Here is a 24,648-nt window from a genome sequence, read left to right on the forward strand (position 1 = left end):
AACTATTGCATAATTGCAGAGTCAGACCAAATATATTCTAGTCAGATTGCTGAGGAAAAAACTGATTTATGGTAATGGGATTTTAGGTGGACCTACAGAATTATAACGTTCCACATGGAAGTTTAACACAGACATTGGTGTTCTATACTTTTAACCTCTTAGCACCAGATGCCGCTTGCCTGACTTATACATAGACTTGGCAGGATTCAATTATAATCGATAACTGTAGGTAAACATCTACGTCCGCTGATAATAAAAATCAATGGGTCGGTGAGCCTGCAGGGATTGGGTGTCACAGCTCTGTTGCACCGCAGGGAGCCATGCGCAGCTCTTGGGAGCGGCTCCATGAGAGCAGAGCTGCATGCGCTCCCACAGGGCTGGTGACACCTGATCTCTGCAGACACAAGTGCATTGGAGGGTGTGACCCCCGCCCCCGGCCAACACTTTAAGGAGGAGGAGGCCACCCCGCTGCTTAACAGTTCCTTTAAGGGGACAGCTCCTGGCTAGGGAGTGAGAAAGCCAAACCTACCTATACAATTAAGGCCAGATCCTCAGCTGGGGTAAACAAATGGTGCTATTTTGATTTACTCCAGCTGAGGATCTGGTCCTATATTGAAGCTACTGGAACTTCTTCCATAGCTGTTTGTTTATTGCTACAAAACAGAGCTACACTTCCCATTTTAGGAGACTGGTTAAAATGTAACTGGGCAAATATATATTTTAAAGGATCTGGCATAATTATAGCCAAAATTAATATTGCATCAGAATTAATTCAAATACTACTGTGGCATCTAGCCAAACAGATTAAAAAGTCCTTAACTACTTTCATATAGTGCCAGTCATCTACAACACAATCTATAATCTTAGGTGTCTAACGTTAGGCACCTAAATCCATATTTAGGCAACTACATAAAAGATGTGAGTGCTCAGCACTAGTGCCTAATTTATAAAAATTTGGGGCCAGATTCTTCATTGCATTCTTGGAGTCACCTGAGGAGAAGTTCTCAGCTGGTACAGAGCTAGTATACAGGCTTCTGCACAATACTCTGCACTCTGCACACAGCTTGAACCAATCCACAGGGAGCCATTGCAGCTGATGTAAATTTGAGTAACCTCAGGACTAAGGGAGCAGAAGGCTCAGGGCTGCTGTAATGAAGCTGGGAGCTGAACTCATCCCCCCTCTGGCCCCAGGAGTGCCAAGGGAAGAAATGTGGTAATAACACCATCTCTGCCCACCCAGCCACCCCTCAGATGTACTGAGCTCAGCTCAAGTGCCCACAAGAACTGAGCCTCTGAAAGGAACTTGGATACCATGGTGAGGAACATAGACTAAAAATCTAGGTAGAAAGACAGAAGAGGCTATCCAGGCTCTTAAGAATGCCTGATGAAAATGCACCTTCAACTTATGTGGCATTGTTGTTGGCTTTGGAGTGCCTAATTTAAGAAACAGAAAAGGACAGAATCCTTGTGCAGACTCAAAAGACATTGCAGAGATCCTAACAATGTAATATATGTCCACTGGAAGCTAAGTGCCTCATATTAGTCATATTATATCCAGTCTCAAATCTAGGTTTCTAACCTAACAGAGTAACAACCTGCCAAACCATCAAACCAGTTAACTTTTTTCTAAGGGTAAGTTAGCCATTTCTTAAAAGAGCACATTCATTTTCATGTTGATCTTTTAACTGCAAGATTAAATAAATGATACATATTTATATGTCACCTTTCTGATCATGAAAAGTAATGATAGCTGAATTCTCTTCAGGTAACTGTTCAACATTTGACACTTGTGCACTTCCATTTCTTTTACTTTCAAAGTAGACAGTTATATAGTCATTAGATATGTTAGGTGGTAAATTTTCAGCCTTAATGCTTTTTGTCACCTCAAGATGCCGTGCTGTAATATTTTGTTGCTTTGCCCTATGGTTTTGGTTGAACTTTTCAACAAATTCCCTTAGATCTATAAAGAGAAAAGAAAAACATTTGACAGATTTTTACTATTATGATGTTAGAAAAACAGAAGAAAATAAGCAATAGGTGTAGGTATCAAGATGTTCAGTTATACATAATTAATCCTTATTAACCAGCTTTGCAAAATTCTACTTTCCCACTTGCCCGAGTGATTTTTTTTAAATTTTTTTTGAACAGGGAAGCAAAATATCATTAATTTTTTCACTATCATCAGCCATCATGGTAGAGGGTGGATGAGTAGATTTTGTGCCTGGTCCTGTAAATAGCAGTTTTACAAATGTAAAATTATTTCCCTAAGGCTACAGAGGGAAATCGGTAGCAGAGACAGGATTAGAGAATTTAGACATTCCTGACTTCCAACTGGATGCTAATTCCCATAGAACATACTTCCCCAGAGATCTTTATTTTACACAGTGGGTTACTTATATCGGACTAATCTTTTTGCAGTTAGTATCTCTGGCAGTTGGAATCCTTTGGTATCATCAATAACCCTACTGTCTTATTCAACCTAATTTAAAAATAAGATAGCTATGTACCACTTTAAATTGCTCAAGTTCTATCTTCTAAAAAAAATAATTGTTGTTTTCTTATACAGGGTACTTCTCTTTTTTAAGTCAAAAACACGTTGAAATGCTGTATAATGGTAATACTGGAATTATGTTGTCCTAAAAGAACTCATGTATACCAGGGACTATGGATGCTGTAATTAGTCTAAAACTGTCAGCTCAATTCAACCCTACTGATAGGCAGGTGCTACTCCCTTTACTGCAACAACAGTTTTGCCTGCTTATACCATACCTGAATTTGGTCTTATGCATAGTGGCTATTGTTCTCCGTACCATCAGATCTGATTTGTTAATCAGATCAACTACAATTCTTGTTCAGGACAAATTCACGTACACGTCTCACTGCTATATAATACAAGGGAATGCATGTCTTCTGGAATGGTTGTAATCATAATGTTCCCTATCCTACATACTGATCAGAGACACGGATGTAAATAAGAACATATTATATAAAACACACTAAAGTATCACTCAAGAGAGTACACTATGGACTGCTATATATGCGTATGTTGACACACACAGAATAGATCTGTATAGGTTTGAAAAAAAATCACCTTTTAATGACCATTCATTACGTAGGATCAAATAATTTTCCCATTGCGGTCAATGGCAAAACTATCGCGGTGACTTTAATGGAACAAGCTTTTGGCCCTTAATGAATATTTGATGATGTCTTCTGACTTAATAAACATGCACCATTCCATTAACAGTTTTGCTGATAAAATGATGGCATCATATGGCTCATAATTATAATTCACCAGGCACAAAATACTATTTTATATAATTTGCAATAGTTCTTTTTACACACTGCCAGCTGCCCAGCACTCCTGTACACAGGATGGTAATTAAATGACTGTAGTTCCCCCTTCAATTACCAAACTGATCTTTACTCTGGTGTAACTCCATTTACTTTAGTGGAGTTACTCCTGGTTTACAATGATGTAAGTGAGACTGGATTTTGTCTGAAGCCTGTGACAGAATACGTTCCTCTGTTTTTCAGCTCAGCTAAAGTGTTAGCTGAATAGCCCCTTTTAAAGCATCAAGTGAAGACAACATATTGTATACACACATTCTATCTTACCAATATCTTTGATAAATGTAACGACAGCCGCATTAATTTCAGGTATCATTTCCATACTGAAGTCATGGTCATCTTCTGATAAGCCACTGATGTTCTCCACCAGTATAGTTAACATGTATTGTTTTATAGTCTCTTGTATATTTTCAAGTACAACTAGGGATGAAGCCATTTGTGGGAGTTCTTGGATATTCTCCGCTTGCCATGGTTTCACATGGAGTGCAATTTTCTTTACCGAGTGATCCTTTTTTCCCAAGACTTCTTGTGCATCTAGTTCCACAGAAACACAAATAAATGGAGATCTCTGTTATATACCTGTACTTACTCAGAATGGATCAAAATATTAAGTTCTGTTTTATTTTAAAAGCTTCTCTCAAGTGGATTCTTGTTTTAATCTTTTCTGTAAGAAGAGAAAGTAAGTCATGTGGTCAAAATTTATGATCAAAAGTTATTCTACAGCCCCTTAAAGGGACATCCAGAGTATCCCAGTCTCCTTTTAAAAAATGCAGTTACCCCTAGTGCTAAATGCTATTAGTGCCAATTAATCCTAAAGTGCCAAATATTGTTCTCTAGATTAGATCTGAAATGACAACATTCAGTGAGGGCTAATGAAGCGGATTAATTTATTCCTGAAATATATTTATTTATAATATATGTATTTAGGACCCTATGTAGCAAAGTTACCACAGGCACCATTAAAGTTCATCGGGTTATTCAGGCTGGGATTTTCAAAGGGAGTTAGGTGCCCAATCCCTTTGGAGTTTTAATAGGAAATGTGTCCCTAATTTCCCTAGGCTCCTTTGAGAAAACTAGCTGAAGTGCTTTGCTAGATCTGGACTTGAAGTTGACAGTGCCACACTTAAATATCACACTTGTGTCTGAAATGTTCTTCACCATTATTTTTACAACACCTAAAATGACTATTAGTAAGACTAGAGAAAACATTTTTCTAGTCTGTTTGACAGCACTTTGTGTTTAGTCAGTTTTGCAATTTCCCCTGCATAGCAGCCAATTTCTCCTGTTTGTTTGGATCCCTCACACAGCAACAAGCAGAGAAAAGCATTTTAGAACTTATGGAAATGTGACTGTAAAACCATGGAAAAGGTCAGGGGAAATTCGGGGGGGGGGGCAGGTGTAAAACCTGAGGCTACTTTAAACTCATTTTTTGAAACTGGTTAGATGGTGCCCCATTAACCTGCCACTGAACTATGTAATCAAGCAATTATCATCTAATAAAATTGTTCTTGATGGCTGTAGGAATATGCCACATAAGGCTTCACTCACTGAAGCCTTACTATACAGACAAACACACACATTCCTGACCTGCCAGCCACAGGACCTCTTATAGCACTCTTTTCTCCACTTGATCAGTTCTCTTCTTGTCTCTTGGTTTAAGTATTATAATTTATCTCTCTGTTGCTTCCCCAATTACCATCTAATGGTAAATCGTGTGGAGTAAAGGGTGGGCAGTACTTGAGGCCAGGCCTGCTGACGGGGGGCAAAGGGGTTAACTGCCCAGGTGTCCGGCAATTTAAAAGGGCCTGGACAGATGGGATAGATACGTATTTCTTTTAATAAAAATTAAGATAAAAAAAAAAAAAAAAAGGAAAGAAATCCGGTTTCCTGCTGCTGCTCTGTACAGAGTGCCATCCCTCATTGTGACAGTAACAGTTTGCCAGAGGGCTGCTACATCCTGCTGGTCTGGCAGGGCATCAGCAACAGCAGCCTGAGTAAGCGTGTGACATCTCAAATGAAACATGGAGTGTGGTATTTCAAATCGGTCCTTACTGTTCATTATGGAGTACAAACGTAAGTCCCGAGCTCAGAAACAGAGAAAAACAAGACAAAGAAGCCCTGCTTGAAAAAAGTAAGAAGGGCAGTTGTACTTTGTTTCATTGTGTCGTAAACCTCAGCCATACCTTTCTAGGGGGGCCCAGAATTGCTGTCGGTGAGCCTGCTTGAGGCTGTGTGGAGCCTCACAAGAGGTGAATGTGTGAACCAGCTCAGCCTGGGAGGGCCACAGTCAGACAACAAGCAGCTAGAGTGTGGTCCAAAAGGAAGACAGACGAATGATGCACCACATGTCTCAGTTTGACTAAGATTCTAGGGGGAAAATATCTGAAAAGCTCTCCTGAATACTGTCATTATAGTAAGGGAAAAGCAGGTCTTAAATTTTAAAGTTGTAGGTGAGAAACCTGAGATATGCTAGGAGTCTGTTTTCCACTAAAAACCTGTGAGTTTCAATATACCTTGGCTTCTGCAACCAGCTCAGCGATTCTGCAGAAAAAACAATTTCAAGGCGGCACACAGATGCCAGCCACAGAGATTTATGTACTGTATCTTAATCAGTCTTTCTGTCCTATGCAGCAACTTGTCTTAAACAGGAGAGTCAAACAAGGAGTTAGGAGATTCTAGTTTCTCTTGGAAGCTGTATGGTATAGATGTTTTTGGTTTTCAGGTTCAAGGCCCCCAGTTCAGGAAGGTAAATAAAGACCTTTCTGAATGGGTGCCTAATTGCAGAAGAGGAGAAACAGTCAAGAAGGTAATTTATTTGCTAATTGCAGATGAGGATGTAGTTTACTTGCCTAGGATGGTAACTTGGTTCCAAAACTCTTTTGACTTTACCTCCTTTTTAATTCCGTTGAGATCCAATATTATCAGGTGAATAACTAGCTACCACATCAGTACAAAGCTAACCTAACCTAAAGAAAAGCCATCTGAATCTTATTTATGACTATAACTCCTTTCATCTTCCTTATCCCTATCTTAGCTGCTGCCCTGTACCTTGTATCCAGAATTTCCAGCAACTCCTCAGCCAACTGGAAAAGTTTTCCCTGCACATGGTGCCATGGCAGACTGAGTATAATATGAAGAATTTTGACAAACAGCAGTAGTGTTTCTCTGATTTTCACAATGGCATGAAACTTACTGCCTTCCTTTCCCAACTTCCAAAACCTAAAAAAAAAAAAAAAAAAAAAAAAAAAAAATGGGACTTGCGTGGGGCAAAAGGCCAACGAAAGAATTTACCTCCTAACTGCAGCCAGTATGTAGGGTAGTTCCCCACTTGCTATTTTAGCCCCTGAACAGGCTGCCCTGCCATTCACCTTACACAGTGGTTTCCATGTGTGAGATCTACATGGATCCAGTGATTTCTCCCTAGACTTATCCCAGTACTAGTGCATTCATAGCTGACATGACACCCAGATCTTCAGTGCACACAGGGTACAGGTACAGTTATTCTGTTCAGACCCAGTCATCCAGGAATAACGTGTCATCAGATGTTCGGCTCCATGCGTGTTCTCCCTGTGTGCTGTCCCAGCTCAGTGCAGATAGCTGGCGACAGCAGATCCTGAGCGAATCGCCCAATGACCACAAAATCTGTTAAGGTGTGAAGGCACCCAGCCAAGTTTATTGTTGATGAAGCACGGTAATAGCACCTAGCAGACTCTATGAGGATACTAAGACATGTATGCCCGTGATAATGGACACAGCTCAGTCAGTGGTGGGACTTTCCACTGCTCCCTCGGCTGGCCAAAGACACTCCCTCTGAGATACATCTTTGTACACAGATACCAACAAATTGCATACCACCCCTCTGACGTAGTTAGGTGCCACCTTCTGATGTGGCTAACCACCACCCATTACCTTGTACCTAATGGTTTGATCAAAACATTTCTATCCATCATGCTGTCATCCTGACTTTATTTTTAGGATAGGTCAGTGTGTTTCTGTTATCTTTGGGGAATGTGCTGGTATTGAGGTGTTCTGGTACCACCTTTCTGGAATGGAAAGCGTAGGGGACAATTTCCTGGCGCAAGTGCTAGGGGAGCCAACTAGGGGGGGCGCTTTTCTTGACCTGCTGCTCACAAACCGGGTAGAATTAGTGGGGGAAGCAAAAGTGGATGGGAATCTGGGAGGCAGCGACCATGAGTTGGTTGAGTTCAGGATCCTGACGCAGGGAAGAAAGGTAAGCAGCAGGATACGGACCCTGGACTTCAGGAAAGCAGACTTCGACTCCCTCAGGGAACGGATGGGTAGGATCCCCTGGGGGACTATCATGAAGGGGAAGGGAGTCCAGGAGAGCTGGCTGTATTTCAAGGAATCCCTGTTGAGGTTACAGGGACAAACCATCCCGATGAGTCGAAAGAATAGTAAACATGGCAAGCGACCAGCTTGGCTTAATGGTGAAATCCTAGCGGATCTTAAACATAAAAAAGAAGCTTACAAGAAGTGGAAGGTTGGACATATGACCAGGGAAGAGTATAAAAATATTGCTCGGGCATGTAGGAAAGATATAAGGAGGGCCAAATCGCACCTGGAGCTGCAGCTAGCAAGAGATGTCAAGAGTAACAAGAAGGGTTTCTTCAGGTATGTTGGCAACAAGAAGAAAGCCAAGGAAAGTGTGGGCCCCTTACTGAATGAGGGAGGCAACCTAGTGACAGAGGATGTGGAAAAAGCTAATGTACTCAATGCTTTTTTTGCCTCTGTTTTCACTAACAAGGTCAGCTCCCAGACTGCTGCGCTGGGCATCACAGAATGGGGAAGAGATGGCCAGCCCTCTGTGGAGATAGAGGTGGTTAGGGACTATTTAGAAAAGCTGGACGTGCACAAGTCCATGGGGCCGGACGAGTTACATCCGAGAGTGCTGAAGGAATTGGCGGCTGTGATTGCAGAGCCCTTGGCCATTATCTTTGAAAACTCGTGGCGAACGGGGGAAGTCCCGGATGACTGGAAAAAGGCTAATGTAGTGCCAATCTTTAAAAAAGGGAAGAAGGAGGATCCTGGGAACTACAGGCCGGTCAGCCTCACCTCAGTCCCTGGAAAAATCATGGAGCAGGTCCTCAAAGAATCAATCCTGAAGCACTTACATGAGAGGAAAGTGATCAGGAACAGTCAGCATGGATTCACCAAGGGAAGGTCATGCCTGACTAATCTAATTGCCTTTTATGATGAGATTACTGGTTCTGTGGATGAAGGGAAAGCAGTGGATGTATTGTTTCTTGACTTTAGCAAAGCTTTTGACACGGTCTCCCACAGTATTCTTGTCAGCAAGTTAAGGAAGTATGGGCTAGATGAATGCACTATAAGGTGGGTAGAAAGCTGGCTAGATTGTCGGGCTCAACGGGTAGTGATAAATGGCTCCATGTCTAGTTGGCAGCCGGTGTCAAGTGGAGTGCCCCAGGGGTCGGTCCTGGGGCCGGTTTTGTTCAATATCTTCATAAATGATCTGGAGGATGGTGTGGATTGCACTCTCAGCAAATTTGCAGATGATACTAAACTGGGAGGAGTGGTAAATACGCTGGAGGGGAGGGATAGGATACAGAAAGACCTAGACAAATTGGAGGATTGGGCCAAAAGAAATCTGATGAGGTTCAATAAGGATAAGTGCAGGGTCCTGCACTTAGGACGGAAGAATCCAATGCACCGCTACAGACTAGGGACCGAATGGCTAGGCAGCAGTTCTGCGGAAAAGGACCTAGGGGTGACAGTGGACGAGAAGCTGGATATGAGTCAACAGTGTGCCCTTGTTGCCAAGAAGGCCAATGGCATTTTGGGATGTATAAGTAGGGGCATAGCGAGCAGATCGAGGGATGTGATCGTTCCCCTCTATTCGACACTGGTGAGGCCTCATCTGGAGCACTGTGTCCAGTTTTGGGCCCCACACTACAAGAAGGATGTGGATAAATTGGAGAGAGTCCAGCGAAGGGCAACAAAAATGATTAGGGGTCTAGAGCACATGACTTATGAAGAGAGGCTGAGGGAGCTGGGATTGTTTAGTCTGCAGAAGAGAAGAATGAGGGGGGATTTGATAGCTGCTTTCAACTACCTGAAAGGGGGTTCCAAAGAGGATGGCTCTAGACTGTTCTCAATGGTAGCAGATGACAGAACGAGGAGTAATGGTCTCAAGTTGCAATGGGGGAGGTTTAGATTGGATATTAGGAAAAACTTTTTCACTAAGAGGGTGGTGAAACACTGGAATGCGTTACCTAGGGAGGTGGTAGAATCTCCTTCCTTAGAGGTTTTTAAGGTCAGGCTTGACAAAGCCCTGGCTGGGATGATTTAACTGGGAATTGGTCCTGCTTCGAGCAGGGGGTTGGACTAGATGACCTTCTGGGGTCCCTTCCAACCCTGATATTCTATGATTCTATGAATGTGTTTATGTATATATTCTTATGCCTAGCACTACTTAGGAATGTGTGTTTCTGCAATATCAGCCCTATTCTTGCCAGATTCTGTAAGCAGGGCCTGCCTCTTGCTCACAACTTAAATTTTGCTTTATATCAGCAAGTTCTGGCCATTACTTTAGTTCAGGCCTCAGATACAAGGGCTTATGTCTCAGGCTCTCTTCCTACTACAACATGGAATTTCAAAGACCCATTACCAAAGAGGGCATATTTTTGAGAAGTAGGTCTATATCATACCTTCAGCATTTTCAAATGTGATGATTATTTGTTGATTATTTCTGATGCAGGATTTGATGGGTCCCCCACCTGACCGCATTTTATTTTCTAAGTACATGCTCACAAGGTCATCATCAATTTCCTCCCCTGGGGCAGTGATGATTACTACAGTGGATTGCTCAGAGGATGTCATCTCTTTTCCCAAATTCCCTAAGAGGATGAAATCAAAGATCAGAAATCTGATTGACTGAACAAAATTAAAAAGGAAAAATGATCTTTTTATCTTTCTCAGCATTAATATCAAGCTTATCAGCACAAAAATAATGACAGAAGAAAGGGAAATAGAGAGCTATTTCTAAAATGACTTTCCTTAAATTTGTTTCACAAAATTCTTCTAAAAAGTCAAATAAACTGAATGTATGCTAGTGAAAGGTTGTGGATCCACAGTCCTGGAGACAATGTCTCCTCCACAAAACCAGGACAGCAGAGGAATGGCTGTACAAACGTCTCCACAATGCCCAGTTTGGCTCATTCATGACAAAGAGGACCACCTGTAACACTTTGATTATACAAGACATTTTCCTCTTACATTTCCTACTGTTATCACCACCAGTGCAGCTCCACCAGTGCCAGCAATGATGGGACCTCTAGCATAAACAGGGTACTGGTGTTTTAAACCACCATGACGTCTAAACTCATTCAGATCAGTGTAGGATAACAATGTGTATGTCCACCACTGTCAGTGGAAACAATGGGAAATTTGTGTAGACACAGCCAACAGTGAGAGGGGAAGTCAGTATTCAGGCTCATTCAATACTTGGCCTCTTCTGAGATTGCCAGTGAGGCTACTGGTTCTGTGCTGTGAATACTTATGTGGCAAACTGGGAAAATGTCTCTATTATTTCTTGCATGCAGTCTTAGTTCTAGCCATACTGATCCCAGGATATTAGAAAGCCAAGGTGGGTGAGATATCTTTTATTGGACCAAATTCTATAGGTAAGAGAGACAAGCTGTGATGCTCAGAGTTCCTTTCCCAGACCTGAAGACCTCTGTGTGGCTTGAAAGCTTGTCTCTCTCATCAACAGAAGTTGGTCCAATAAAAGATATTATCTCACCCACCTTGTCTCTCTGAATTATTTTTTAGCAATATTTTGTATGACTTGGTTTCCCTTTTCAATTTTATATTGCTGCCTGACTGAATGCATAGAGTTCCTTTACAGTCTCCTTTGATGCATTTTGTTAAGGAACTTCCCAAGAAAGGTAAAACAATGATACAGAGAAGTCAGCCTCATTTAAGGATCTTCAAAGGAATTAAGATAACAATGGCTGGGCCATCAATTGGTAGGTGAGCTCACCTGATTCCCTACAGGCTAAAACTGGAAACAAAGGAGACCAATCCCCTCAAAGCCCCTTGCAGAAAGTGATACGCGAGGTAGTCAGAGAGGTTAGCTGGGATGTGTCAGTGAAAAGGCTGACAGGCTGACTGAGGCTGTGATACACTACAGACTTTGGTAAATGCAGGGTGGCTTACGCTGACCTAATTACGTCAGTGTCTACATTAGAATGCTGCGTCTACTGAAGTAAGTCCCCCGCTACACCGACATAATAATTCCACCTTCACAAGAGGCATAGTGCTTACATTGATGTAGTTAGGGCGACGCAGTGTCTGTTAAAACACTGCGTTACTTATGTCATCTGTTGGCTGTCAGCCCCGAGTGTGGCTGATGGCTGACAGCTGGAGCTCCCCCCCCCCCCCCCCCCCCCCCCCCCCACAACCTGAGCTGTCAGCTGGGCACTGGTACACAGCTGACCTCCGGCCCCTGAGTGCTGACAACCTGAGCTGTCAGCTGGATGCAGGGATCACCCAGCCCCTGACTGACAACTCAAGCTGTCAGAGCCAGGGGCCCAACTGTGAGCCCATGCCTGGCTGACAGCTTCTGGCTGTCAGCCCTGGAGTGACTGTCAGCGGTGGGACAGGAAAAGCAGCTGCTGGACTGCCAGGTTCCAGCTGTCAGCGTAACCACAATGTCCCACTTCAGTCGGTGGAAGCGCTCCTCTGAGTATGTGCACCACTGACAGAAAGAGCAAGTGTGGATGTGAACCATTGCTTTATTTACTGCGGTGGCTTTATGTCAACTTAACTTAAGTGGACTTCATTTTGTAGCGTAGTAAAGCCCCGAGACAGGCTGCAAGCAGCGTAGGCTGGTTCTCTCAACTCAGAGATGGGGAATAAACCAGACTTGCCTCAGCTGTGGAAACAGCCATTTAGGGATCTGGGGCAAAAATTGGGAATTGGTCCTGCTTTGAGCAGGGGGTTGGACTAGATGACCTCCTGAGGTCCCTTCCAACCCTGAATTCTATGATTCTAATGACAGGTTTCAGAGTAACAGCCGTGTTAGTCTGTATTCGTAAAAAGAAAAAAGAAAAGGAGTACTTGTGGCACCTTAGAGACTAACCAGTTTATTTGAGCATGAGCTTTCGTGAGCTACAGCTCACTTCATCGGATGCATAGCATATTGTGGAAACTGCAGAAGACATTATATACACACAGAGACCATGAAACAAAACTTCCTCCCACCCCACTGTCCTGCTCGTAACAGCTTATCTAAATTGATCATCAAGGAGGGCCATTTCCAGCACAAATCCAGGTTTTCTCACCCTTCCCCCCCCCCCCACAGACACACATACAAACTCACTCTCCTGCTGGTAATAGCCCATCCCTCTTTGAAACCTCTCTTTATAATGCGCATGATAATAAAGGTGGGTCATTTCCAGCACTAATCCTACAAGATCTCTATCAAGCATTCTTACAACTACAATACCCACCTGCGGAAGTGAAGAAACAGATTGATAGAGCCAGAAGAGTTCCCAGAAGTCACCTACTACAGGACAGGCCTAACAAAGAAAATAACAGAACGCCACTAGCCGTCACCTTCAGCCCCCAACTAAAACCCCTCCAACGCATTATTAAGGATCTACAACCTATCCTGAAGGATGACCCAACACTCTCACAAATCTTGGGTGAAAGGCCAGTCCTTGCCTACAGACAGCCCCCCAACCTGAAGCGAATACTCACCAACAACCACATACCACACAACAGAACCACTAACCCAGGAACCTATCCTTGCAACAAAGCCCGTTGCCAACTGTGCCCACATATCTATTCAGGGAACACCATCACAGGGCCTAACAACATCAGCCACACTATCAGAGGCTCGTTCACCTGCACATCCACCAATGTGATATATGCCATCATGTGCCAGCAATGCCCCTCTGCCATGTACATTGGTCAAACTGGACAGTCTCTACGTAAAAGAATAAATGGACACAAATCAGATGTTAAGAATTATAACATTCATAAACCAGTCGGAGAACACTTCAATCTCTCTGGTCACGCAATCACAGACATGAGGGTCGCTATCTTAAAGCAGAAAAACTTCAAATCCAGACTCCAGCGAGAAACTGCTGAATTGGAATTCATTTGCAAATTGGATACTATTAATTTGGGCTTGAATAGAGACTGGGAGTGGCTAAGTCATTATGCAAGGTAGCCTACAACCCCCCCCCCCCCCCCCCAAGACGTTCTGGTTAAACTTGGATTATTGCTGTGCACATTGTAAGATGAGCTATTGCCAGCAGGAGAGTGAGTTTGTGTGTGGGGTTTTTGGAGGGGGGTGTGTGTGTGGGGGGGGGGGTGAGAAAACCTGGATTAGTGCTGGAAATGACCCACCTTGATTATCATGCGCATTATAAAGAGAGGTTTCAAAGAGGGATGGGCTATTACCAGCAGGAGAGTGAGTTTGTATGTGTGTCTGGGGGGGGGGGGGGGGGAAGGGTGAGAAAACCTGGATTTGTGCTGGAAATGGCCCTCCTTGATGATCAATTTAGATAAGCTGTTACGAGCAGGACAGTGGGGTGGGAGGAAGTTTTGTTTCATGGTCTCTGTGTGTATATAATGTCTTCTGCAGTTTCCACAATATGCTATGCATCCGATGAAGTGAGCTGTAGCTCACGAAAGCTCATGCTCAAATAAACTGGTTAGTCTCTAAGGTGCCACAAGTACTCCTTTTCTTTTTATGATTCTAATATAAGGGAATATGCATGAAGATCTCCTTGTTGCTTTTAAATCCACTTTTTAAAGTGCTGTGTACCTCTGGGCAAAAATAAATCACGCTTTGTTCTGAAGAAGTGGTTTCTGTCTCTCTGCAAATGCATGATATCACAGGCTCCAATCCCAGATGGGCTTGCTGCATTAGTCATGGTTGATACCAGGGGGCTGTAACCCAGGCCCTGGTCTGAGAGTGGGCAAACTGTTCAATTCCACCTTAGGAAAAGTGAAGGCTCAATGCTTGACACCTGTGGGGTACAGTCAGAGAGACCCCAAAAAGAAAGAGTGGGCAGGCTCCTCAAGGACAGTGGCACCTTACAAAAGACACAGTCTGTATTTTTTAGACTCGTGTAATTAAGTCTACTTTGCATTAAACAAACAGCCATTAAATTTTCCATGAAGTTGTTATAGTTTAAATTTTGATGAAAACCATCAATTAATACAAGAGTAGAATTTGTGATTGTCCTATTTAACAAACTGCATACATACCTGTCCTCTTTTCCTGGTCTACAGACACAGAATTCCCATCATCAGAGCCGACTTGAAAAGATACATGGCATTCATTAATTGAAAAAAAAAAAAAAATCCCATAAGGTTAAATAAATGTGATTGCTTGGTGCTTATTGCAGTTGAAGGAATACTGTCACAGTTTTTAGAGCTCCAAATTAATCTCCTTTGATTGTTGTGTCCTTTGACTGCAGTTACCTTAGAATTACACCTTGTGATATATCTTTTTATTTCAAACCAAGCATTATGTCACTCAAAAATAACACAACCTCAAAAATTATGCTGCATCATATTAAAAACAAACTAATGCACCAACAGTCTGTTAGACTGTATCCATCCACTTTGTGAGAAACATGGCTAAGAACCTTTGCCATCTGTTACAGCACTTTAAAGTAAACTCTGGCTCTTGCAAAATGGATGCTGTTGAACAAGAGATCTGTGGGACAGAATCTTTTTGTTGTGAGAAGCATTACTAAGGGCTCCTGATCCTGACTGGACCCCTGGGCACTACCACAATACAAATATATAATAGTAACACGGAAGGGAGAAGGTAAAATGACAAAAGCTGCCAAACTGTGTTTATGGCCTGAAACTTTGACCCCTTTCTCACATGTGCAAGTAAGGATTACTCAAGTAAGCACTTATGATGTAGGGGTATGCAGGAGGCTAACTAATAGGAAGGGAGAGTCTTACCCATCTCTTAGCTAAAAATCTTGCAACAAAAACTGCATACCAGATGAGTTCTCTAGTCCTGTAGCACAAGGGGCTCTTTAATTTTCATTCAATTACTGGAGATTAGTTAAGGAGCTTTGTTTTATCAAATGGGAGGGTTATTTTTAAAGACCTCAATGTGGATTAAAGAAAAGTTGGTGTATAATTACTTTCTAATTAGGCCAAGAAAAATGCAGATATGCACAGGGTTGAAAGAATCCTAAAAGCCAAAAGGTTTAAACAAATATTTCTGATGATTATACAAGTCTTTAAGAGAGATTTCACCCCACAATCTGGCCCTGAAATGTTGCTGCAGTGACATGTAGGAGCCACCAACAGCTCACAAAGGGCTGAAGGGAGTTTCATATGTATGACTTCATGCTGAGCCTAGGCACATGGCCATTGATTACTGAAATACTAGCTCATATCGAGAACAAAGCTAACATCATCCAATGATAGTTTTCAATGAGCAATTCTTTCAATAGACAAGGGATCCTTTATGTATAGATTTGTTTCCTCTGTGACTCACAGTGAATTCAGGTGTTGATGGGTGGAACTGACAAAGCAAACATCAGTTTTAAAAATAGACCATGGAGCACAGATACCAGGGTTTAGCATGAGAGTTGCATGTTAATTTTAAAGCTAAACAATGTTGACAGTGTCCCTTTAAAGTGCTACTGCTTACATTATCTTTCATCAAGCCTCAATAAAAATAAATTAACTTTTGAACTGCATTAACACTTTTAATACTGTTTCTCCAGGGCAACTGTTGTGCTGCCAATGTTCCACTGATGTTTCACAGATGAGGATTGAGTGTTGATCACACTGAGTAGCACAGCTGGGCCCTGAGGGCACCTGGAATGTTCAGCAGCAATCCCCTTACTAGTGTAGTTGTAGCCATGTTGGTCCCAGGATATTAGGGACACAAGGTGGGTGAGACAATATCTTTTATTGGACCAGCTTCTGTTGGTGAGAGACAAGCTTTCGAGCCGCACTGAGCTTCAGGAAGAAGAATCGCTCAGTGTGGCTCGAAAGCTTGTCTCTCTCACCAACAGAAGTTGGTCCAATAAAAAGATATTACCACACCCACCTGGTTTCTCAGCTGCAATCAACCAGTTAAGGGAATATGCTATGGCTGCTGTAGTTCAGAGCTAGACTAACGATAAAAACTGGAGGAGAAAAATAGCTTTCACAAGAGTAACAAATTAAAAACTTTCTGCAGGAATTAGAGAGGAGGAGCAAAGCATTATAGGTGCTGATCCAGCAAAGCAATTAAGCATATGATAAACTTTAAGCACATGAATAATCCCTTTGAAGTCAATGATATTACTCTCAGTGCTAAAAGTTAACCATGTACTTAAGTATTTTGCTGGACTGGGACATGACATTGGAGCCTGAGAAGAGCCTACAGCAAGAGATAATAGAACTCACTGATCATGTCCAAAACACTACTCCCTTCTTAGGATTTGTCTGCACTGGGACTGGAAAACGTAAATTCCAGCTTGAGGAGACGTACCCGCACTAACTGTGACAGAGCTAGCACACTAAAAATAGTGTATCCATGGTGGCATAGCTGCCTCAGGTACATAGTTATGGGTTTGGATGGGATCATATTCAGGATGGCTAGCCTCTCCTACCATGAGTGGCTACACTTCTGGTTTTAGCACACTAGTTTGATCACTTTCCAGCTGTTGTGTACACCTAGGCAGTTAACTTAGGGTTTCTGAATAACTATATTCAGCCAGGCTGCACAACCCAAATCCAGGCAGAAAAATCACATATTAGAATTTCTGCTGAATAAATCTCCAGAGGATGCAGTTCAGCTTTTCTGGATTTTTTCATTGACTTCAATGTGTTCTACATTGAGCCAAGGGTTAGCAGTCATTGTGGAAAGCGTTTTCTCTCCCTTAAAAGTAGTTTTTAATCTTCCATACATCATTCCTCAACACAGAAGAAAAAGCTTCATTTCTCACAAATAATATTCTAGTTTTTATAAACATTAAATATTTCAGATTTGTTTTGAAAACCTTACCTGGTTCTTGGGGTTTGCTTGGTGTCTCGGACTCCTAAAACAAAAAGCACAGTAAGCCAACTAAAAACAGCATGTGACATTCTTGCTATTACTTCAAAACTCTGAACACTGCAGGTTAGGATTCTGTTTCATATTTATTTACCTCTTTAGGACCCGGCACTTCCCCAGACACATCTTTTTTGGTTGCACCTGTTTCAGGATGCATGACAACCAGCTTTAATTTTCCTTTCGCTGCCCAGTCAAGCTCATGGGTCTTTTTGTTAAGAACTCGCTGCCTCACTAAAGCACAAATAAAGAAAACTGTTATAATCTTGGTAGAAGGGATGTTAGTCTATAGGTCTATGCACCATTATGGGCAACATACTCCTCCCTGCTGAGCACTGTTAACAAATCATACAACAAAACTCCAACAATTAAATAAGAACATTTAAAAAAATCATGGCACTAGACTGATGGGCTAAACGTCATTCAATAAAACTGCTCTTCATTACCTCCCATTTCTTTCCCCTTGTTTGCATGTTGCCTAGTTAAGGCTAATTTTGCTCCCATTGACTTCAGGATAGGGAAGATCATGCCCCTAGGTTTCAGGCAGTTTGGGGAAGGGACCTTGTCACACCAGTCTCTAAAGCGCCTAACACATTGTTGGTGCTATATAAATAAAAGATTAAATAATTAATACATACACTACATTAGTTTCCTCACAACTTCCTTCCAATTGTTCCATTAGTAATAGTGGGGTGAATAGAGGAATGGAAGTGGGAGGTGTTCGATTCCCTAAACCCATAGATTTGTGAGGATCTTGAGAAATCTGCAGGAACATGGGGCTTCTACACAGCTCTCTGGGTTACCCCTTCCCCCATGGCAGCATGGTCCCCACTGGGTGATGCTCCAGAGCCCACCTTTGGAGGAGTGCTGAATAAATATATATGGGGAGTTATTCATCTTAGCCAGCAGTAACTTCTGAGTGGATTTCTGATCTTGTGGGGTTGCAGGAAGCATAAAGTGTCATAAAAGTGTTTTATTTGGAAGAGGGCAGAGAAGAGGGAAATATATATAAGCCTGTTATTTGTATTACAGTGACACCAGTTAAATCAGAGTGCTTCACAAATACTGCAGCAAATGATCTACTCACATGAATAAGAGGGCCTATGGCTGTAACTTCTTCAGTGCAAGGACTGTCTCTTACTGTGTGTTCATAAATCATTCAGTGTAACTGGACCACAATGCAACTGGTGTGTCTGCGCGCTTTTGTAATGCTAACAGGACTACTCATATGTGTAAAGTTAAGCATGAGCATAAATATATGCAGGTTTGGGGCATTAGGTGGATCTGGTCAATGCATTACGAGGGGAACCCATCACAGAGAATTTCCGTTGTGCATAGCAAATAAGTATCATGGCATCATTCAGAGCACATCAGAGGATTACTCCATCCTTTATATTGGATACAGAGTGTGCCATGAAACCAGAACTCATTTACTTCCTAGTACAGTGTTTTTGCACAACTGGCTCCATCTAGCAATTGCTTTTTCTTCTTTTTTTTTTTTTTTAAAAGATGTGTTCCAAGTAAAAGATATGTATGTGGCAGGATTGTGGTAGGCACAAATGAAAGGTTTTAATCAAGAAAACACAAATATGCACAGCCTTCTGGCGTGACATTCAAAAATTACAGGACACAAGAAATGAGCATCAGAAAGTCTGAGATCGACTCAATCTGATGTGCATAGGAAAGGAAGAGTGGACATATAGATGATACCCTCTTTCCAGTCAAGAGTTATGACCCAACATTAGCAGGTGTAAATTCTGTAGAGAAAAAGTTTGTAATAAACAACAACATATTACTGGACATTAACATAGCATTTTCCTCCCAAGTGCTTTACAGAGTTTGAGCCAGACTCTCTCTGCCACTAACATGGCTATGTGTAGGACTTATAAGGTTTACTCCACGCTTGTATGCAACCTGTCCCATTCCCAAGTCAAGCATGTGGAGGTCAATATAACGTCCTGCTTGTCAGCAACTAGGTGCAGAATGGTGGAGACAGGTACTGTGGGCTCTAACCCCCACAAAGCTTTGACAAGCAGAGCTGAGCTGACAAGAGGGAAGTATGCTCTGCTCTGTAAAAGGCTGCAGTAACTTCGCTTATCCTCCAGATCATAATTTCTTCCCAAGACTCCTCATGGGGCAATGTGCTTACAAACTACCCCTTACTCAGCGCAGGAGCAAAGGCTCCATCTACCCCTTGTATATATGCAAGAAGCATTTCACCCAGCACTGAAATGCAGCCACCTCAGGCGTGATACACAGGAACTGTTTAACAGCGCACAGCACAGGAGTTGCAGGGATCCCACTGACTTCAAAAAATCATATTTCTGTCTGAACTCCACCACCCCCACAGTTACAAGAACAAAAGATTGGGGAAGGAAGGGGGGAATCGTTGTCTTTCCCCCCAGTTTGCTCAACTTCTCCAACACTATGTAGAATCATTTTCACTATTTCCTCTGCACAGTCAGTCAGTTCCCCTTGTTCAGGGTGGTATCTCACACCAGAACAGGAGAGAGAAAAATATTTGAAAAAAAAATATTTTTTTTTTAATTCCAGTGGCACAAAAATTGGCAGGGGGGCTTGGGGGCAGGCAGAATACTGAAAGGACTTGTAACTGGCTTTTCAAAAGTGACTAGAGTTCACATTGATGGTATCTTTTTAAGGACAGGAAGAGACAGAATAGCCTAGTTAATTGAAACAGGACCTTCTCACACACTCTCTTAGAATACACGTAGGGGGGCTTGCAGGGGCAGTAGCCACCCTAAAATTTGCCTTGTCCACCCCATAGCCACCCCTCCCAGTGCAAAGGTCACTCTTACTTCTGCAGTTCTGTGCTGCTGCTACCCTCCGAGCTGGGTGCCAAGGCAGCAGCTGTTGCACTCCCACCACCCAGCTCTGAAGGCAGGGTGGCCAGCAGCAGCAGCAGAGATGGGGGCCATATGAGCACAGGGAAAGGGGGAGCAAGGAAATAACAAACGTGGAGAGGGAGCATCCAGGGAGAGATATGGGGAGGAGTGTGCATAAGAGAGGAGGTTCACAGGCGGGAAAGGGCAGCATCAATGGGGAGGGGGATCACAGACGGGGGGGGGGGAGACATGCACAGAGCAAGGCGAATCATGGGGCTGGGGCAGGATGCACAGACAAGAGGGAATCACAGCGGGGTGAGGGGACATGCTTAGGGGAAGCGGGGGGCGCGGACTGCCCCGAACAGCGGGCGTGGGGGCTGGGGACGAGCCCCACACGTGCAGGCACCATGCGAGGAGCCGCGCCCGAGCTGGGAGCCCCCGGGACGCTGCTGCTGCGAGAGGCCCGGGCCGGAGCCAGGGCCGCGGCTGTCCGAGGGCTGCTAACCGCGGGCTCGGGGCTGACCTCGAGCAGCAGGTCGGGCAGCGAGGGGCCAGAGCCCGCATGCTCGGGCCCTGCGTGGGGCGGGGGAGTCTCAGTGCCTCCCTGGGTGTGCCCCCAAGCTCTGTAGTCACCCACCCCGCCGCGCCATTTTCTGTGCAGCCCATCTCAGCTCCTCCCCCCCCCCGGGGCTGGCACCGCCCCGGCTTTAACCCCAAACTGCAAAAAATAAACATTAAGAGACGGGTCAGGGTCTTCCTCCCCCCCGACGCCTTACCTTCCTCCTGGGCGAAGCAAACCAGGACCTGGCCGGGCCGCTCCTGGATCTCGCACTCCCCCCCTCCGGATTTCTTCCCGCTCTGGAAGTAGCAGAGGAGTTTTTTCTTTAGGTTCTTGGGGAGCCCCGAGCCCCCCCAAGCCCCCTCCACCAGCAGCGGGAAGGGGCACGTCGCCTCCCCGGCCATCACCAGCGCCTGCTGAGGGGCAAACCGGCCACCGGAGGAAATCTGCCTCCTCACGGTAAGAAAAACACCCCAGTTGCTGAGCTGCTTTCACTTTCGTTTCTCAGAAAGCGCCTCCCAGGGTTTCTTGTCTGCAACGTGATCCGGGCCTGCCTCTGAGATAGGAAACTGGGGCGGGGGCAGGCGTTCGCTTTACGCGTGCAGCGTGCCTCCCTTGCCGGGTGCCATGACCCAAGGTGGGGAGGTTTATCTGGGGCACCCTGCAAGCCTCCAACCTCACCCCGGGCATCCCCGTCCTCTGCCAGCACAGCCCTACATGCATCTGTACCAAAAAAGCACAACAAAGATAAAGCAGCATGTAAGGATGCTGGCTTTGGTGGGACCCAACTGAGAGTACCAATTCAGGACAAATTGCTGAGAGTATGACAGTTACAGCGCAAGGCTGGGGTTCCTTTGCACCCCAAGGCAAACCAAACCAGCCAGCCAGAGAGGACTTTGGTTTTACCCCACTGGCTAATCATAAGTCACACAAGCAATTCCCTTAGACACTCCAGTTTCCCAGTATCACCACCAGTGCCACTCATTATGGGGACAAATGATTATGAAAGCCAATCCGAAAGGGCCAAGCCCCAGACCCAAGTCAATATACAAATCAGATCTTACCCACAAATTACTCTGTTGCTAATCCTTTAGAATCTAAAAATCTAAAGGTTTATTCATAAAAGGAAAAAAGTATAGATGAGAGCTAGGATTGGTTAAATGGAATCAATTACATACAGTAATGGCAAAGTTCTTGGTTCAGGCTTGTAACAGTGATGGCATAAGCTTCATGTTTAAATCAAGTCTCTGGAGTACATCGATGGTGGGGATGGGTCATGCAGTCCTTTGTTCAGAGCTTCCGTTTGTAGCAAAGTTCCTCCAGAGGCAAGAAGCAGGATTGAAGACCAAATGGAGGCGTTTTCAGGGCCTTTTATATCCTCTGCCCTGTGGAAGATCACAGCAGCAAGATGGAGCCTGGAGTCACGTGGGCAAGCCACATATCCATGCATGACACAGTTCTTTACAGGCTGACCCCCATTGTTTACATGTTAGTTTGAAAGTTCCCAGGAAAGCTCAGATGTGGATTGGCGTCTCCCAAAGTTCATTGTTAGCCAAGTGTTTCTGGATTGGGCACTTACTGAGAATAGTCCTTTCTTCAGAAGCTGACCAAATGCTTCACTGAGGCTTCTTAGAATCAAAACACATTGAGATACAAGTACATAGCCAATATTCATAACTTTAACTACAAAAATGGTACACACATACAGACAACATAATCATAACCAGAAAATTATAACCTTTCCATAAACACCTTACACGACAACCTTTGTACAATATTTGCTGCAAATATATAACAGTGGTTGCAAAAATGATCTATACAGTCATAGGTTATGTCAGTAACGTCATACAGCACAACTGGGGACACCCTCTCCCCTCGCACGGTTTAAAAGGTTGTAAAATGAAAGAAATCAAGGACTCCGGTGGTTGTGGGACAATCTGCTAGAAATACACTCATCTATGTAATGAGATTTCAGGATTGTCTCCTCTGTTGTTGTAAACCCTTGAAGGTTGGTTGAGCTAGTGGAAAGGGATGGAAACAGCTACAAGCATGCTGGAGAGCTCTTTTTGTTGAGACTGTCACCAGGTTAGATCATCATGGGGATTCATGATCTGTTACTGTCCAATTTTTTAACTTCTCAGCCCTTTTCCACTTTTTTACAATTTCTGAATTACACCCCTATGACAACAGGAGTTTTCACTGGCCTAGTCTTTTATAGCCTTCTAAATCCTTCTGCAGTGCAAGGATCCCTAGGAAGGGGAATTTCCACTATACAGTCTGATAAGTCCTAGCACTTCACCCTATGAATAAAATGGGAAAAGGTTAGATTTGCTGGAAGTTTTTCATTACAGCTGGCACTTCTGAGCCTCCTGCTGGGAGCAGCCATGTTGTGGGGATGTACTGTGTTTCATATGTGAAAGTGTGCAGTGTTGTAGCTGTGTTGATCCCAGGATATTAGAGAGATATAGTAAGGTGTGAAAGTGGCAGTGTGTAGGTCCAGTCCCTGGCTAGCCTGAGAATATGGAGCCTGCAAAATTGGCATAACTGAGAATTGCAATTATTGGCTCTTGCTCTGCCCTTGAGCCACACCTCCTCCCTCTCTATTACAACACTTAACACTTTTTTGTTGTAATTTTTTATTTCCCCTCCCATACACAAAACCAATCTAGGAAGAAAACAAATATATGGAAATAAAAATACTGGTCTCAAATCCGCAGCTGAGTCAAAGCAAACATCAGTGTTACATAGCTGACCAAACAAAATCAGTTGCTGGGCAAAAAGCAGGAGTTACCAAAAAAAAAAAAAAAATCACTAAAATACACTGTTAAGCAAGCAGTTTTCCAAGCAGTAAGTCTGGCCATGATATTTCCTTATTACAGCCATCTTAGACTATATCCAGACTTCCTGCTTTTTCACACTTACCTTAGTATGTACAGAGAGGGAGATAAATGTGATAGCTATTTCCCCTCTCCCTTCCCCCCAGCTTGCGTTTGTTATGCTAAGTTCCTGCAAGGGCCTGCTAAATGCAACAAGCAGAATAATTGATAGTCCAGCCCAGTAATTGGCAGTGGCTAGGACACCTGGCTGGTTGCTGAAATGCGCCCTACAAATGAGCCATTCCAGCAACATCTGTCAGTTTGTCAGTTTGGAAGGCAATAATACAGACTCAGCTGCAAGCGAGACACCAGCTGTTTTTCCATATTATTGCTCATGTCACATATTCTGTTAGATACTATATTGTTTGATAGAGGAACAATTTCTAATTGCTTTTCTTGCTTCTCTGCTAGCATTATGTTTGTCATGTCCTTCACTGCTGGAAGAATCAGTTCTTCAGCAATTGTATGAGGTTTCCCAGCTTTAGCAATTCTGTAGCTAACTTTGTATGAAGTTTGAGTGCTTTATTGTTGACATGGGTTGTGTTAATAACACGCAGTTTTCCAGTCTTCAATTCGCTTAATTTTCATTTGAAAAATTCTGCAGGTTTATCTGTATACAGAGCGTGTTTTGTAGCTAAATTATGGCTGAGTTTGGCAGGTACAGTAACTCCTCGCTTAACGTTGTAGTTATGTTCCTGAAAAATGCTATTTTAAGCGAAACGATGTTAAGCTAATCCAATTTCCTCATAAGAATTAACGAAAATAGGGGGCGCTAGGTTCCAGAGAAATTTTTTTTGCCAGACTAAAGACTATACGCATATACACAGTATAAGTTTTAAACAAACAATTTAATACTGTACACAGCAACGATGATTGTGAAGCTTGGTTGAGGTGATGAAGTAAGAGGGTGGGATATTTCCCAGGGGATGCCTTACTGCTAAATGATGAACT

General features: G+C 43.4%; 1 protein-coding gene across 1 annotated transcript in view; it reads right to left on the minus strand.

Moving 5' to 3' along the window:
- LOC141995795 (protein mono-ADP-ribosyltransferase PARP14-like) overlaps positions 1-21,225 on the minus strand; it is a 46,043-nt gene extending 24,818 nt beyond the window's left edge. The window contains exons 1-7 of the mRNA XM_074967196.1: positions 21,039-21,225; positions 17,517-17,653; positions 17,375-17,408; positions 14,614-14,664; positions 10,038-10,226; positions 3,619-3,885; positions 1,724-1,960 (exon numbers count right to left, since the gene is read on the minus strand). Coding sequence (XP_074823297.1) covers positions 1,724-1,960; positions 3,619-3,885; positions 10,038-10,226; positions 14,614-14,664; positions 17,375-17,408; positions 17,517-17,653; positions 21,039-21,225 — 1,102 coding nt within the window. The remainder of the gene's footprint in view (positions 1-1,723; positions 1,961-3,618; positions 3,886-10,037; positions 10,227-14,613; positions 14,665-17,374; positions 17,409-17,516; positions 17,654-21,038) is intronic.
- Positions 21,226-24,648: the final 3,423 nt, after the last annotated feature.

Source organism: Natator depressus, chromosome 11 (genome assembly GCF_965152275.1).
Source record: "Natator depressus isolate rNatDep1 chromosome 11, rNatDep2.hap1, whole genome shotgun sequence".
Classification (NCBI taxonomy): domain Eukaryota; kingdom Metazoa; phylum Chordata; order Testudines; family Cheloniidae; genus Natator; species Natator depressus.